Raw genomic sequence first — 15,394 nt, 5'->3', positions numbered from 1 at the left:
GCAAGTGGGGGCTCCTCCTCACCTCTTCCACCTGCAGTTCTCTCCAACCTCACCCCCCTCACACAAACACACACGCTCTGGTCCTCCTGCCCAGCTCTCCTGTCAGGGAGTGGGGTTGCCTTCCCTGCCTGCCTGGCACTCCCGCCAGGGAGCAGTCTCAGGGCGCAGGGGCTTCCCCCACTCCCCGGCAGGATGGTCAGGTGGACAGGCAGAGTGGGGCAAGCCCCTACGCCCTGACTCTGCTCCATGGCAGGAGTGCTGGGCGAGCGGAGTGAGTCGGGAGTGCCCATTTTTCTGGGTGCCCCCACTGACTGTGGGAAGAACTACCCAGTAAAAATTAAAGAGTAAAGAAACAAATAAGTAAATTGCTCTTCACAATCTTTAAACAAGGTGTACAGACTCAACTGTTTCATATTTGAGACAAAATCTAGGTCCAAACTAGATGATGTCTTTGGCTTAATAACTTCCTAGTTGTTCTTAGAGGCCAAAGTCGGATGCTCAGGTAGCAAAAAGTCCAGATACAAGGAGGTGCTTAAGTTCACAGGAGAGATCTTTCAGCACAAGGTCACACATGAACTGATGTATAGATTTTTGAAACCACTATTTTTGATCACAAAAGGCAGCAGGGTCACTTCTAAGTTGCCACTGCTCTGGGCACCCCCTTTACAGACATCATGCAGCATGGAAAATTGTCTTCTCCTTTACACCACTTTTACAATGATGTAATTCCTCTGACTTTAGTGAAATTATTCTAGACTGGTGCTGATGCATGTGAAAGCAGAATTAGACTCAAAGTGATGGTCTGCATCAAGGAATAAATCAAGAGTAACATCACTGACGTCAGAGTTACACCAGCTTAAATACAGGGTAAATGATACGTGAGTCATGGCCAAAAAGGTTACAGTAGCATAAAACTAGCACTGTGCAAGTGACTATGGACTGTTCAGAAGTACTGATGGGCAAAATTTGAAAACACTGATAAGTTTAAATTGAATAAGAACCCAAAATTTAAGGATTTAAATTCAGCTATTACACTGTGTTGCAGCCTCTTGGACTCTATACAGGGGTAGAAGGCAGAATGTGGCCCCAGATGTTTTATCCACATTTTGACCATTGAGGGGCTAGAAAACTGGAAGAACATATATTCATACAATTTCCAGTTTTCTCTCGTTTTGGGCTAGTTGAATATACCACAAGAATGGCTTTTTCTGGTCTCAGTCAAAACCAAAAATTGCGAACTATGAAAACTAAAACAAACAATCAGAAAGGTTCACTCAACTATTTTTCTTTTCTTTTTTTTAAATCCACATATAAATAAATTTAGCTTCTGCGTAAATAAATGGTCTGACGGTGTGGATTTTTAACAGCATCAGTTAACCTTTAAAACTAACTGTGACAAATTCTGATGTCATTTATAACCATGAAACCTTACCAAAGCCACAATCTCTCTGAAGGATAGTACTGCACATAAAGAGTTTTCAAGACATAAGTACATATATCCTTACATAGAAAAAAAAACTATGTTAAAAACGACATTAAGATAGCAAAGTCCAGCACTCAAAAGTCAAGAAATGCCAAAATTGAAGTTTCCTGTGTGATCCTAATTTGGTCGCTTGTGTGCATTACGGCACAGCCCTTAACTATGTGATTCCAGCCTATTTTTCCAAAGGATCAGGGGCAGCTCTAGACATTTTGCTGCCCCAAGCACGGAGGGTCCACTGGCCCCGCAGCTTCGGCAGACCCTCCATAGGCAAGCCGTCAAAGGCACCCTGCCTGCCACCCTAGCGGCAACCGGCAGAGAGCCCCCCGCGGCTTGCCGCCCCAGGCACGCACTTGGAGCGCTGGTGCCTGGAGCCGCCCCTGAAACGGACTCATCTCATTCAGTGCACAGAATGGACCTACTGTGGGGATTCATCATGGTTGTGTAGTAAAAAAGAGTGTTTTCTGCAGGATCCCCGCTTCATTTGCTACTGAAGTTGAAAGGTGTATAGTGAAGGTGGCAGGGGTTGCAAGAAGAGAAAGGATTGTTTTATGGTTTAGGCAGTTGAATGCTGCCCTGGAGAGCTAGATTCTATCTCTGCATCTGCCACAGGTTTCTGATGTAATGCTGGGCAATTCACTTATACCACACTTTTCACAGGTGGACATTAATTATGTGTTCCTTATTCTCTGGGAGCCCAACTTGAGACACCCAGTTTTCAGAAGCGCTGAGCACTCACAACTGCAACACAAGTCAGTGGGAGCTGTGTTTTGAACATATAAAAGTGCTATATAATACTAAGGACACTAAAAATCACCTTGAACTGGCACTCAGAGTTAGTAGATACTTTTATTTAAATCTCTCTGTGACTGATTCCCATAAGGAAAATGGGAAATAATAGCACCCCTTATTTCACAGGGGCATTATGAAAATACATTTATTCATGTTTATGCAGCACTCAAATACTATAGTGATTAATACTATAGAAACCCTATAAGGAAATGAATAATTCTGTCTTCAGATAACGGTTTGAATTGTGTCCAGTAAGCAAGCCAGGAGATCACATATTGAAAAAGGATAAAAATATTGAATAGTTGCCCATTCAGTGAGCACTATCCATCCTGAACACTGAATGAGGTAGGAGCCCTGTTTAAAAAAGTTGTATGTGATTATGTAATTGAATTCTGTATTATAATACATACACTCAAAGGGTTGGAATTAAGATTGCATAGACAACCTTAATGTTGGCATTTCCTAATTACTCTGTGCTTGATTGTGTAACGTTAATGTTCTTTTAATTTTGGTTTCCTTGTGAGCACAGCCCAACACATTGCCCTTGGTGTGACAATCTGTGGACACAAACAGAATTGTGGAGACAACCCTTACCCACCAAATGCGATTTTGGTGGGTGGAGAATGGATGGACCTTGTAACAAGTTCCAAGACAAACACCCTGAGGGCAAGGAGGGACAGAGGCCTAGTAGTACCTCTAGAAAAGGAGGGAAAGTGAGGGAGAAGATGTATCTTTCCACTGTAAAAAGGGAGGACACATGTAACAGAGTGATGAGGGCTAGCACTTGAGCTAGCACTCTAGGTACCATTATTAGTATTAATTAGGTTTGCCTGGAGAATGCCTAATTGGACAAGGTGTACCTGACTACCAGGCCAGATTGGGGCTGGTGAGTGAATGATCTAATTAGCCCATTAGCAGGGAAGCTATATAAAAGGACATATGAAGGCATGCTCAAGGAGAAGAAAAGGAGAGGAACAGAAAGCTAGGCAAGCTTGACCAAGGGGTCCCTCTGATTAGAGCAACTTTATCCCCTTCCTCTAATTGGGAGAAGGGGTAAGAAAGTTAAGATACAGCGTCTAGAGGTATGGGGACACTGCTATGGATTGGTGGAAGGATTAAAATACTGTAAATAAACTGCACAGTGGTATTTATAAGGAAGACAGCTCAGTGCAGTCTGTGTTTTTGGAAGGGCGGGAGTGTGGCATGCTGCCCTGTGACATGTGTATAATAGAATAACTATAAAAAGTGCTCAATAATGCATTGCTGATTATATCTTATGCAGACTATTGAGATTGTAAGGGCTGTTCTTTGCTTTATTTTAGAATTAAGCAAAGCGCAATGAATGGACAAAAATAGTTATATTCCCCACCCACTTAGAACAGACTATTAGAGTCCAGATTTCGGAAAGGAAAAGGAAGCAATAAAGTTTTGCTTTAACTCACCACACGTTTTAATTGCACAGAACTCCCACGGGGTGTCAGGGTCAAGAGTGTAGCACCATGGTCTCGGCTTGCCATCAGGATTGCGGCAGTAATTATCATCAAAGCCCTTGTCAGGATATCTGCAAACCACACCAACAAATGTGTTCAGCACGTCTGGCTGGCAACACTATACAGGCATGCACAAGACGTGTAAAGAAGCAATTCCATCTGAGACAAATTTGATACAGTGCCTGCTGGCTTGGGACCTGTGGGGTTGAGGAATACCCTCTACTCCCATAGAGGAAAATGAGGGTGAAACCTCCTAGGAAGCACTGAGCAGAATCAGGCCCTTGGAGAGGGATACTCAGTTTTCGTAACATGCAGGACACCAGATGGGGTAACTCAGCTAATTGCTTTACTCTAGAGCATGGCCATCCCTTGACAGACACACAAGCCTCACATTTTTATTTCCAAACAGCCAAATTAAGTGTGGATTATATAAACACTGCCTGGCATGCCAGACTCATTAAGAAAAGAGGCTCTCTAGTGCAACAACCCTGGGTTCAAACTGGAAGCTATTTTCAATTGCTTTATTACTAATGATAGCTCCATTTTGGTAACACAGCTTGTTCTAGGTCATGCCCTCATTTCCAGCATTGCAAAAAATATTTAAAACTTCCCCCTCCCTTTATCTTGTCCAGGTTTGAAACTGTCGTGTTATTTTAATTGTTTCCATGTTTGTCTCGCCTCTGTTAAACAGAAAAGTGGGGGAAACATAATGAGACTTATTTTATCTAAACGGTCATAGTAGCAGCCATAAACTTCCAAATGTGGGGATAAATGAAAATGTTTTTATTGCCAATAAATGCAAAATGCTTTGGTTTTTCAGGTTTTTTGCAGCATGTTTGAAAGAGAACAAAAAGTAGGCTTGCCCAAGTGACTACTGTGAAAACTTATTTAAGGGGACAAAAATGTTAACTACCTATGAACCTGAGACCTTCCCACAATTGCAAGCAGATGTGCTTCTTATGAGGACATGATTTACAAGTGATTTACAAAGGTGTGCCGATAGAGTTCTCTACCCACCATACACTCATCCCAAAGTCTGTTTGTACAATCCTGCCTTCCTTGGGACAAATCACACTCCTGCTGCTACAGCAGGGTTTGAAAGGTGTGGAGGGAGAGAATTGAAAGAGGGTTTAATCATTATTGTCATTGAACCCTGCAGAATGGGGTGAGGAGACAGGGCTATAGCAACATGAAAGCTTTTTACCCGCAGCAGCAACTGTGCTCCACAATACCCATTACTGCTTCAAGAGAATTACTAAATTCTAAACTGGGAGAGGGGGTGAAGTTTAAAAGTACCCTGATATTTCCAAAGACCTTCCTCTGATCCCCACAACCGGTCAGTCCCTGGGATGGGGCCAGAGTAGGGGTTAGGATCACCAGAACCATTTCCCCTAAATGATACGCGTCTGACGAAGTGGGTATTCACCCACAAAAGCTCATGCTCCAATACTTCTGTTAGTCTATAAGGTGCCACAGGACTCTTTGTCGCATTTCCCCTAAAGGCCATCATGCAACTGTACACTAAGGGCTCAATCCCGCAAGGTGTGAGCACTCTGGTCCCAGTCCAGTAAGGCACTTAGGCACAGACTTAACTTCAATTGCATCATTTATGGCTTAACAACCATCCCCAGAGTGCTCAGCATCTTGCAGGATCAAGCCATATAGACAGAGAAGTGGGGAAATTTCCAGCAGTGGCCACTGACTGTATCCTCAACATCTTTTATACCCTGAGTGTAAATAGATTCTTAGGCATCTGCTCCCTGCAAGGACTACAGAAGACCTTGGTTGCAGGAGGGTGTTAGGGTACAAAGCTAATCTGAGTATCGTGAGTGGGGTGAGGCAGCAGGGAAAGGAGCCCTTTTAGACTTCCTCTAACTTTGGGGAACAGAAAACTCCAGTTTACCTCCCTCATTTGCTCACATGCAGAGAGAGTGAGTGGGGCAAAAGTTATCCTGCTCGGTTACTGATTTTGCCTACAGTGTTCTCAGATCTGCTTTCCCCTTTCCATGTCCCTGGGAGTCAACTAGTAGCTATTTTAGTCCCTACAGCAGAAGACCATTTAGTGTCCCTTCCCTCAAAGGTAGCCACAACTAGCAGGGATAAACTGGATGATGGGTTTGCAATCTGGCCAACCCAATCTCAGATTTATGTCGCTGAGAATTATGTAATGTCCCTGTAGGAATTAGTTCAGTCTCCAGATCTCTTTCCCCCAAACATACCTTGGACCATAGTCTGCCGTTTGGATCAGAGGAGGATTCTCAGGGTTCCTGAGATCTTTCAGATCCCCCATTAACCTCTTTAGTGATTTTTGTTAGGTTTATTATTTGTTTTTCCCCATCCTCCCCCTGGAGCAGCAGTAGGAACCTTGACTTCAGTGGCTAAGAAAGCAACAAGACACTTCTCCAATGTCAGAGACAGGTCTAATTCTAGATGTGAAGAGAGTTTGCCATTGAAGTTCTGAATATTGCATATTTTTTTTCAAACAGACCAAGATTGCTCTTTAACACCAATGGACGATCCTTATTTATTTGTTTACGTTGAAGTTTGCATCCCAAGTGCATCCCTGACATGAGTGTACTGTTGTAAATTAAATTACACCAGTGATTAATTTGGTCTTCTGATTTGTCACACTTAAAAAAAAATTGAATAGTGTTTTGTCAGGGCTAAAACTTTTACTGTTCATAAATATTCCAAATTTGTGTGTTCAGGGCTACAACCTTGCAGATCAAGTTGTTGTATAAAGGCATTTCCATACCAGGGATATAAATCAGGAGGTTGTAATGAAAAGAGACAGATTTTAAACTGTACTTGTTCATCTCAGTATTTCTCTGCTATACATGAATATAAGGCACAGTCCTGCATTGTGCTCCATAGAGAGGGACCGCTTCCCAATGCCAAGCCTCGTCAGCCTCAGTGGGATTCCATGAAGGTGCAACAGTGTGTCTGTGCAGAGTACAATGCAGGATCATAGAATCATAGACTATCAGGGTTGGAAGGGACCTCAGGAGGTCATCTAGTCCAACCCCCTGCTCAAAGCAGGACCAATCCCCAACTAAATCATCCAAGCATCAGAATGAAATCCTGGCTCAACTGAAATCAATAACCAAATTCCCAGGGACATCAGTGATGCCAGGATGTCACCCTTAGGGCAAGTCTACACTACAAAATTAAGTTGACCTAAGCTACATTGACATACAGGCACTACAGTAAATAAATTGGTTTTGCATGTCCATGCTATGCAACTTGTGTCAGAGGTGCTTGTCCTCACCAGGAGCACTTGCACTGATTTAATTGTCAGCGTGGGACATTGTGGGATGGCTTTTGAAAGACAGCAACACTGAATGTAAGCAACAGTGTCCACACTGACACTGCGTCAGTCTACTTACGTAGCCCTAAGTGGTACACCTCTCGTGCAGGTGGAAGTATGAAGTTGGTAAAGTGGGCGAGTTACATCAGTGGGAGCTACATTTTAGTGCCTTACATCAACCTAACTGTAGTGTAGAGCAGACTTCTTTTTCCCGGATAGCTCCGTTTATTCACATCCCTGAACGACACAAATTATGCTGACATAAGCTGTAATGTAGACATAGCCTAAAGCTACCAGTATCTTATTTTAAAGCATAATGACTACATTTCATTATTAATACTTAGTAGTTTATACAGACACATTCAGAGGAAGATCTCAGATATTTGCAGATATGAATTAATCCCAACAACATTCTTGTGAGGTAGGTTAGCATTATTTTATCTATTTTATAAATGGGCTTAATCAAAATCAAATTTTTCAGAAAGACTTGTTTCAGTATGAGCCCATGTAAGGTTCCCCCTCCGTAACGCAGTAGGGGTTCAAAGGCCTTTATGTGTGGCCTAAACCCACCCACATAGCCTCTCCAGAAGGGAGTGTAAATGTTACAGATGGCTGTCTGCACTTCGGTGAATTTCACGCACTAGAATAAAATCTTTCTTGCCTGCAGTTTTTTAATGCTATTTCTGACTTACTTTTTGGCATTATATCTATATCTCATCAAGTTATTGTCCAAAACATAAATCTCTGATCATAAAATGCTGAACTTAACCATTCATAATTGCTTTTCCAGGATGAAAATCAGTGTTGATTTTTTTTAACACCTTACGCAACATAAAGTAGAGAATTAAGACTGATAATTGCATAGGGTCTAGCTATTCATTATTGAAGTAAGTGGATATATTGTAAATTATTAATGTTGGAAGGCTAAATTCATCAGTATTTGTAACGGGCTTTGAGATTTCTGGTAGGTGTAAAATATTACTGCTACTTGTAATTATTATTATTTATTTTGTTATTGTTATTATGTTAGAGTTTTTTCTAGTGATATCACTCACTCTGTGTATACAGACATACGTATCTCCTCAGACCATGTAAATTCACATAGCATATCTCCATAAAGTTCAATGCAGTTGATTTAAACCAGCTGAGGTTAGGCCTAACGAGTACCAGAATATGTGTAATTTTTAAAAGAAAACAGTGAAGAAGTATTTTACCTCTCTGGTCTGAATTTGTGCCTGTGTGGTCTCTGAAGGTCCCAGCGCTGGCATTCCTTGCCTGATTCAGTGTGATCCATTGGCCCTCTGTAACTTTCTCCATTGCAGGTCATGCATTCAACTGAAAACAAAAAATAGCATGTTAGTAGCTCATAAGACTAGTAGAAAGAAATTGCAGCCATAAACTCAAGCTGTCCTGCACAGAGAATTATATTATAAAAATAATACTTCCTGATGATTAGTTTCACCCAGGTGTAAGAAGCGACAAAGAGTCCGGTGGCACCTTATAGACTAACAGTCGTATTGGAGAATAAGCTTTCATGGGTATTCACCCACGTGAATGCCCACAAAAGATTATGCTCCAATAAGGTGCCACCAGACCCTTTGTCACTTTTTACAGATCCAGACTAACACGGCTACCCCTTTGGTACTTGACAGGTGTAAGAAATGCCCTTCAAAATAACATCTCACTGTGGGTTCCTTTTAAGATCTTGTCAGATAATTAGATTTGGTGCCAGGTTAGTTCACAATCAAGTTACTTTGGGTGCATCTGGATGGAAGCATTTGAGGCATTTACATACCCACCATCTTTCTTGGGCCTTTATAGAAATTAGTTTGAGTGTTAAATGAAGACCTAGATCCAAGTTTTGATAAAGCACACACCAAGCAGGAAATGTTGATTAAATAAGTGATACCTGCTTGTGTGACAATTATATAAATATATGTACAAATAAGTTGTGATGAAACCTGATTATGGATAACATTAAAACCAAATTGAGATTAATAGGTGTGAATGCACCCATTAATTAGCATAACAATAAGGATAAATTAATCACAATCACTCACTTAAGGCAAAAGGGTTATGGTTTTGGATTGTGTGGGTGGAAGGGTTTGTTTTGGTAAGTCTGTGGGTGAGTAGGCAGGGGCAGAACACAGAACCAGGGAGAGACAACCTGAAGAAAACAAAGCTGAAATCTGTAAACACGGTAACCCTAAGGGGATGTTGTGAAGGCCAAAAGTGTAACTGGGTTCATAAAAGAATTAGATAAGCTAATGGAGGATAGGTCTATCAATGACTACTAGCCAAAATGGTCAGAAATGTAACACCACTCTCAAGGTGTCCCTTCACCTCCGACTGACGTAAGCTGGGACTGGACGACTGGATCCCTTGAAATTTCCTTGTTCTGTTCATTCAGTGGCACAGGCCACTGTCAGAAGACAGGTTGAATCATTAGTCTTACCCAGCATAGCTATTCTTATGTTCTTATTTATAAATATCAGTTGATGGAAGGTACCCAATCAGAATGCTCTACAGCAATTAAATTGACCAACGTTCCTTACAGATTGTCACATGAGCATCATTTGAAAGGTGAAACAATAATTAATTTTCAGAATTCATCCTCAAATCCATTATCTAGCACAAAAAACTAAACTCAGCATTAACTACGGACCTGCAACAGGTGCTTTCATAATGTACTGAACACAACAGAAATTGTTAGCTGATCTGTAGTAACCTAGAGAGCTGTTCAAATGATCTAATTTGTGTGATAAGCACATCATTACTCAAACACCTCTTGCTAAATCAGTCTTTCTTACTAAGAATTAAGCCATTCTTTGTTCAAAGCCCAAATAGAAATATCTCTAATAACTAACAACAGTTACATACTTGCTTCCAGGGCAGAAGTCTTTTCTATAGTATCAACTGTGTCATGTTACCTTCTGAACAGAGAGGAATGTCACAGACTTCATGGCGTATCTCTGGATTGCTTGTAAAACACCAAGGCCCTCCTTCTTCTCCACGGGGATTCCGACAGTAGTTTTCCTGTAGGTCTTTACCCCGATAGCTCGAAGGCAAAAAGCTAGTTTTAAAATGACAATCATTACAGTATAAGAGCATGCAAACTTTGTTGTGAATCTTACTGTATTCATGAATACTTACAGCTTATTAAACTCTTGCTTTCTTTTCCACACATGCTACGTGTGCTTGCACACACTTCCATATACCTTACCTCTACCTTAAATTATATACGGTTTCTCATTTTAACATATGACAAGACCAAAGCTAGATTCAGCCATCTTCATTCCTGTTGAGTAACACCTTACTCAGCAATTAAATCCACTGATTTCAAGGTCTCCTACATTTAAATGTGCTTGTCAAATAGATGGAGGGTTGAAGTAATGTACGGTAATTAAGTTTATCACATAAATGAGGTCATTTAACGGTAATCTAATTCACTAAATTTCTATTGTGTTCAGCACATATAGACATAGACAGATCTATTCTAACGGTGCTACACAACCTGTTTAGAGGTAGCAGAAATTGTCCCTTAGATTGTGTGTCCTCAGTCCAGGTGGATCACCTTTCTTTATGGATAGATGGGAGAGCTGTACTGAAACTTTTTTTCTGTTGTAATACGAGTTTACTATATGAAAACCACTGTATGACAACTACTGACCTAGACTCTTTACATATTATAAAAACAACTCCATTATACTTTACAGTTGGAGTAACCATACCCAGGCATTGCATTCTGGAATGTGTTTCCATCCTGTTCCTATATAAACTCTGACATTCTGATGCTGCATAAGGAGACCAAGTAGGAAATTAGCATCATGCTCCTGCAGAGAGTTTTGGAGAAACACTTCCAACCACCAAATTAAGTGAAGTATTTAAGATATTACTTCACCCACTTTGTCCCTCTCACATCCTGTAATCAACACAGCTACAACAACACTGTGAACAACAATTTTGCCATCTGATATGGAAACTTCACAACACAAAGAAGATGGAAGACAAACTTAAACATCAACATCTACTTCCTGAGCAAATGCAAGAAACAAAACAACATCCCTAGAGAACTCACCATCTATAACCGTCTGACAACCACATACAGCTCTGAACAACTCTGCAAAAGGATTTCAGAAAAACTAAGGTGCAAATCTCCCGCACCTCACATATTCTGGAAGGGACCACCTCAAACAAGAAATCATGACATGCTCTCACACAATGGAAGAGAAAAGTGAGGAAACCTACCTGGAGATCATATAAGAAACCCCAAACAACTATCAAAATACCAGATGACATCCATACAACATAAAAACAAAAGTGGAACCATCTATAACAACAACTCCAAAACCCACAGAACTTCACCTCCAGGATAAACCAGAGCACAAGGACCTACCACATGGACACTACACAACACAGCCAAATCAACAGCCTATCATAACTACCCTAACTGGAACTGAATTACCAGCATTCTCCGAGGGACTGAACTTCTATCCCACCACTGAAACTGATACCATACTGACATGTGGATAACTGGAAGAATTCAAAGTTGATATCAACCAGCACTACCATGACCCCACCAACAGTCAAAAGAAAAAAAGAATTTTCTAACTGGACACCCATCAGGGGAGGAAATGACACACTTGATCATTATATCACAAAAGACTGTGGAATCCTGAAACATCATATCCACCACAATCTCTCCACTGCCAAGAGGTCAGCTATAGAATCCCTGAAATCCAGCCCCCATACAGTGATCAAAGCAGTAGCCAAAGTGAACGCCCTCATATTCCTCAGCTGTGATGAGTACATCAACAAGGCCAACTGACAAGTCTCCAACACCACCCTCCTATAAGGAATTCAAAGAAGACCCCCACACCACAAAGGAATTTAAGGATATCATCAAATCCTTCCCCAGACAATTCCAAGAGAAACTCTACAACCTCCTCCCCTATGAACTTACCCCAGAGAACTTCTACATGTTTCCACAAGATACACAAATTAGTGAAACCAGGCAGACCCATCATATCTGGCCACAGCATGCTTATGAACATGAGAATTCACCAAAATCATCCTCAAAACACTCACCACAAAAAGGGCAAGTTTTCTCCAGGACACAAGCGACTTCATCCAGAAACTTCACAACATTAACAATCTCCCTCAGCACATCATACTTGCCACCATGGGAGGTGACTTCCCATGGATATTGGATATCTACCAATATCCCTCACCATGACAGCCTCTCTGCCTTCCTCAGATATCTTCACAACAATGAACGGCACTCATATATCCACTCAAAACACATCAAACTCATCCATTCCATCTCACCCTTAAGAACTTTACATTCAACAAGCACTTTTTTCCAAACCACAGGAACAGCCATTAATACTAGGATGGCTTCCCAATAGGCCAACTTCTTCATAGGTCACCTCAAGGAAGAATTTCTGGAAATATGCACCATAAACCAATGAAATACCTGATATATATCAATGATATTTTTGTTGTCTGGACAGATGACCTAAACTCCCTCAGAGATTTTCACCACAACTTCACCAACCACCACCTATTCTTCACTCTTTCTAGAATTATTCCATACCAGCATCAACTTCCAGGACACTATGATCAGCTTCTGCAATGTAAAGCTATAGAAAACTATACACAAGAAGCCCATAGATCACCAGAGTTACCTCCAAAGATCCAGTAACCATCCCAGACACACCAAGAAATCTGTTATCTACAGCCAGGCAATCAGATACCACAGAACATGCTCCAAGAAGAAAGCCTTAGATACACACCTTAATACACTTAAAACCACCTTCACCAAACAAGGACACTCCATCAGAGAAGTAGATCACCTCATGGAATAGGTTACACAAACACCTCAAGAGAACCTGCTTCAATACAGGAAAAAAAAAACCAAACACTGACTGTATACCCCTAGTTGTAACTTACCACCCCACACTGGAACTCTCATGAGGTATCATCAAATAATTACAACTCATACTTGATGGGGACCACATCCTGAAAGAAATCTTTCCCAAACCCTCTCTTCTGAACTTCAAACAACCACCAAAGCTCACCAAGCTCATAATCAGAAACATGCTCCCTATAGACCAGGACTTACCAACTCAAACCAGCACCAGATCCTGCCAAAACAACTGATGCAAAATGTGCAGCCATGCTGCAATGATCACCACCACCCACAACACACCTTTCAAGATCCAAATGTATATCACAACATGTGGTGTACCTCATCCAGTGCATCAAATATCCCATCCTTTAACTTGTCCCTGCTCAGATTTAAATCAAAACCTGTTCCAGAACAAGGATTTAAGGTAAAAAGAAGCTCCCGAACCAAATCTGTGAGCTTTGGGGCACTGGACAAATCCAACTAAGTTTGTAACATTGGGCCTGACATAGCAGAGACAGATATTGGCAAAAACGGAGGGTCAGTCAGAAATTAGGAAGATGTGCTACCTGCCTGCAATGATTAAACTTAAGAAAAGGTTGGAGTTTGGGTTCTGGTTCTTTTTATGAACTGGAGTGATATGTGAACCATTTCTTAAGTTTCCAGAATCTGTTTGCCCATGTCTAATTCACATTTTAGTCCCATTTGCAGCGAAAAAAGATGACAATTTGTGAAAAGTGAAAGAATATTTTTTGGAATCAAATCACTGGAAAGTTTGTATCAATGTATCCTCCCCCTGGGATTATTTGAATATAGTGAGTTATTTTGTAATATTGCATATTTATAAATTTTAAAGGAAGGCTGTATGGCTCATAAGACTAGCAGTGAGAATCAGAGCCTTTCACCTCTTGGTCACTGATTTATAGCCATCTCAGCCAAGCTGGTAAGGAGCAATGCCAGGATATGTCTTTGATAATATGTGAAATAGTTGGTGTTCTTAGTACAGTAGTTAATGGATGTGTCTCTATATTGCAAAAACAAAAACACCCTTTGATTATTACTAATTCTCACCCTTGCTGGCAGTCTTATTAGAGAGACCAGACTGAGCGGGCATGGAGTCTACGTATTAGTCTACCCTTCAGATGAGAACAGAATTGAGGCAGCATTATTCTGCTCTGTGAATAACCAAAAGACCATATCCATGGTTCTCAGTCTTGCATTTTTCACAGCATTATTTTCACTCATTTCTTTACAAAGCTAATACAACTGCTTTTCTACACACTCTCAGAGTAAAAAGGGTTATACAGAGAGAGAAACAAAGCCATTAGATGTGATGTCACAGGTCATTGCAGTCAGTAGAAAGATTCCCATTTATTTCAATGGATTTTGGATCATTCCCATAGGGAGGTAAGACTGCAGTAAAGTAAAAAGTATATTTCCTGTGTTTAGTGATGAGCCCTTTGGAGTGAGTACTTCAGTCTGTATCTTAGGACTTGTCTAGACTAGGGATTTGCTCTAATTACAGCCATTGGTGTAGCAGGACTGGTGAAACTCCCAGTGTAGACAGGGAAAGACACTATTTGCACTAGTAGAGCTTACTGCTGCTTGAAACTGGGGTAAATTCTCCAGAGCTAATAGCTACTCTGCTTGTCTGTGCTGGGGGTACAGTAGTGCTACTGCTGTCAGCAGTGCAAATCTCCAATTTAGAAGAGACTACACTTGCATTTTACACTTTAAACTGAATTAACCAGTTGTTGCACTCATACAGCAGAACTGATCCAACTCATACAAGAAGCACAAGAACAGCTTACAGTTGCTATCTCACTTGGCTAACTGCATGGTATGAATGAATAACAAAAGGGGAAAAAAAGGAAAATCCCTACCCACTCCCACTCACCCCACCAAAAATGTATTTTTGTCTTTTTTTAACCTTTGGTTAATTAAGTCTTGGAACAGACTGAGTTGGAAAATATCCCTGTTACTCACATCCTGGTTGCAATCAGCACAATGTGGTAGCATAATTTAATGGGAGTTTTTCCTATTCTTGGTCTTTGGAGAGAATAATTTTCCTCATTTTACCATTGCTCATTGCATATTTGTTCCTTTTTTATTCTTCTACATTTTCATCACATAATTCTCTCAAAACATCTTAGACTTTGTCTACACCTGTGGTGGTGAGTACGGTATGTGCAGCTACAAGCTCAGTGAAAAGCAAGATAAAGACAACTCTAGGCAAACTTTTCTGATGGAGAATATGTCTCATGTATGTGTTAAGTGGTGAGTCACTGAACGTTAGAGTATTTCATTTTATTATTTTACCATCACAGAGTCTTTCAGCTCAGAAATAACCATTACAAAAGCCTGACAACAGTCAATCCAATTTACCCCAGGATCAGGATCAAAACCATTTCTGAAAT

The 15,394-nt window shown here is 40.9% G+C and overlaps 1 protein-coding gene across 1 annotated transcript in view; it reads right to left on the bottom strand.

Annotated features, from left to right (window-relative positions):
- HGF (hepatocyte growth factor) overlaps nt 1-15,394 on the bottom strand; it is a 70,071-nt gene that overhangs the window by 35,896 nt on the left and 18,781 nt on the right. The window contains exons 5-7 of the mRNA XM_050936879.1: nt 10,000-10,142; nt 8,284-8,404; nt 3,715-3,833 (exon numbers count right to left, since the gene is read on the bottom strand). Of these exons, the coding sequence (XP_050792836.1) occupies nt 3,715-3,833; nt 8,284-8,404; nt 10,000-10,142 (383 nt within the window). The remainder of the gene's footprint in view (nt 1-3,714; nt 3,834-8,283; nt 8,405-9,999; nt 10,143-15,394) is intronic.

Source organism: Gopherus flavomarginatus, chromosome 1 (assembly GCF_025201925.1).
Source record: "Gopherus flavomarginatus isolate rGopFla2 chromosome 1, rGopFla2.mat.asm, whole genome shotgun sequence".
NCBI lineage: Eukaryota > Metazoa > Chordata > Testudines > Testudinidae > Gopherus > Gopherus flavomarginatus.
This window is presented reverse-complemented; position numbering and strand designations above follow the sequence as displayed.